The sequence below is a fragment of the Dromaius novaehollandiae genome, unplaced genomic scaffold (genome assembly GCF_036370855.1).
Source record: "Dromaius novaehollandiae isolate bDroNov1 unplaced genomic scaffold, bDroNov1.hap1 HAP1_SCAFFOLD_31, whole genome shotgun sequence".
NCBI lineage: Eukaryota > Metazoa > Chordata > Aves > Casuariiformes > Dromaiidae > Dromaius > Dromaius novaehollandiae.
In genome coordinates, this window is record NW_026991289.1 from 4374146 (window position 1) to 4376347 (window position 2202).

Consider the following 2202-nt stretch of genomic DNA (forward strand, 5'->3'; position numbering starts at 1 on the left):
TGCTCCTCTCCACTTCCTCTCCGCTTTGAGTGTTGGAGCTCTGCAGAGAGAAGGGACCAGCCCACAGTGACAGCTGGCTGCCACCCTTGCAGAAGTGGGGTGTGGGATCTCACCTTACCTGTGGCCAGGGGAGCTGAGCTCTCCTAATGGACACAGGACCCATGGTCTCACCCCGCCTGTACTCGTCTGAGTCTGACTCTGTGCCCCTGAGCTCCCTTGGTGTCAGTGCCAAAACAGACACTGCAAAGGGAAACTCTCCTCATTGCATGGGGGCATCCGAGGGAGCTCAGACTAGCAGGCTCTGAGGTTCCCCCATGTCTGCTGATGAAGGGGGGAGCCTGGCTCCCTGCTTCAACACCATATCTGGGTCAGATACCAGTGAGAGATTCCTGAGGACAAGGAGCACAAAGCAATTTTTTTTTTCCTTTTACAAGAATGTAACCAAGAAACAACAAGAAAGAAAGACATGAACAACACATAGCTATGATGCCAAATCACCCGGAAATGAGGAGCAGATGCACATGGGATGGTTATTGGTGCTGACATTGTACCCTTTGAACCAGTTTCCTCAGGGCATCCTGGAGCTCCTTGTTCCTCATGCTGTAGATGAGGGGGTTCATTGTTGGAGGCACCACGGAGTACAGAACAGCCACCACCAGATTCAGAGCTGGGGAGGAGATGGAGGGGGGCTTCAGATAAGCAAACATGCCAGTGCTGATGAACAGGGAGACCACGGCCAGGTGCGGGAGGCACATGGAAAAGGCTTTGTGCCGGCCCTGCTCAGAGGGGATCCTCAGCACAGCAGTGAAGATCTGCACGTAGGACAGCACAATGAAAATGAAACACCCAAAGCCTAAAGAGTCACTAACCACAAGAAGGCCAACTTCCCTGAGGTAGGAGTCTGAGCAGGAGAGCTTGAGGATCTGGGGAATTTCACAGAAGAATTGGTCCACTGTGTTGCCTTGGCAGAGTGGTATTGAAAATGTGTTCCCAGTGTGCAGGAGAGCACAGAGAAGACCACTGGCCCAGGCAGCTGCTGCCATTTTGACACAAGCTCTGCTGTCCATGAAGGTCCCATAGTGGAGAGGTCTGCAGATAGCAACATAGCGGTCATAGGCCATGACCGTGAGAAGAGAATACTCAGCCAACAGGAAAAAGACAAAGAAAAAGACCTGGGTAGCACATCCTGAGTAGGAAATGGCCCTGGTGTTCCTCAGGGAATTGGCCATGGATTTGGGGACAGTGGTGGAAATGATGCCCAGGTCAAGGAGAGAGAGGTTGAGGAGGAAGAAGTACATGGGAGTGTGGAGGTGGTGGTTGCAGGCTACAGCTGTGATGATGAGGCCATTGCCTAGGAGGGCAGCCAGGTAGATGCCCAGGAAGAGGGAGGAGTGCAAGAGCTGCAGCTCCCGTGTGCCGGTGAATGCCAGAAGCACAAACTCATTGAAAAAGCTGCTGTTGGGCATTTGCTCCTTTGGGGCACAGGGGGACTGGCTGAGGAAGAACAGACATTGAAATGTTAGGACAGACTTCTCTGAGCAAAGCTTTCTTGTAAAACCCTCCCAAGCACACACACACTACCTCTCCCCATATCAGAAGCACTGTCACTGAGCTCTATATTTTGAGCTCTGCTTTGTGCTGGCTGGGTTTGCCATGAGGAGCAGCAGCTGCTGCCCATGGGCTCCAGAGGAGTCAGCCCTGACCTACAGCACTGCGTACATGGGAACAGGGGTGACTACACTTTTAAACTTCTGATAGTTGTAACCAGATTTAATCCACTTATAATGTTGGAGGCATTTTCAGCATCTTCACTCTCACTTCTCAACAGTGTGGGTTCATTAATAGTTTTAAGGCTTGTTTTGTTTTCTTTAGCTCACTCTGTCACATTGGAGGAGGATTCCTGGAGGTGGAAATCCTCAGCATTGCTGCTGCACTCAGAGAGACCAGCTGTGATTCCAGAGAGGCAAAAGGATTCACTCTGGCTTCAGTGCAGAGGGAGGAGAGCTGGCCTGTCCGTCTGCCTTGTCCCCAGATGCCCTGTGCTCGCACCTTGGAGGTGGAGGACAGTTGCACTCGTGTTACCCAAAAAAGAAATGACACTGCAGACAGCAGAGGAATCCACTTCCAAAGTGCCCATCAGCACTCTTTCTGAGGGTGTGTGAGGCAGGTCTCAGCCCTCCCCTTCTAGCCAGCAACACATCA

At 52.0% G+C, this 2202-nt stretch overlaps 1 protein-coding gene across 1 annotated transcript; it reads right to left on the reverse strand.

Moving 5' to 3' along the window:
- Nucleotides 1-530: 530 nt before the first annotated feature.
- On the reverse strand, nucleotides 531-1466 carry LOC135325566 (olfactory receptor 14A16-like). The gene has a single exon (XM_064503673.1). It carries the CDS (start codon nucleotides 1464-1466, stop codon nucleotides 531-533), a length of 936 nt encoding a protein of 311 aa, XP_064359743.1.
- Nucleotides 1467-2202: the final 736 nt, after the last annotated feature.

What these genes read in the sequence shown, in the direction of transcription:
- LOC135325566 (XM_064503673.1), bottom strand. Translation starts at nt 1,466, where the DNA reads ATGCCCAACAGCAGCTTTTTCAATGAGTTTGTGCTTCTGGCATTCACC.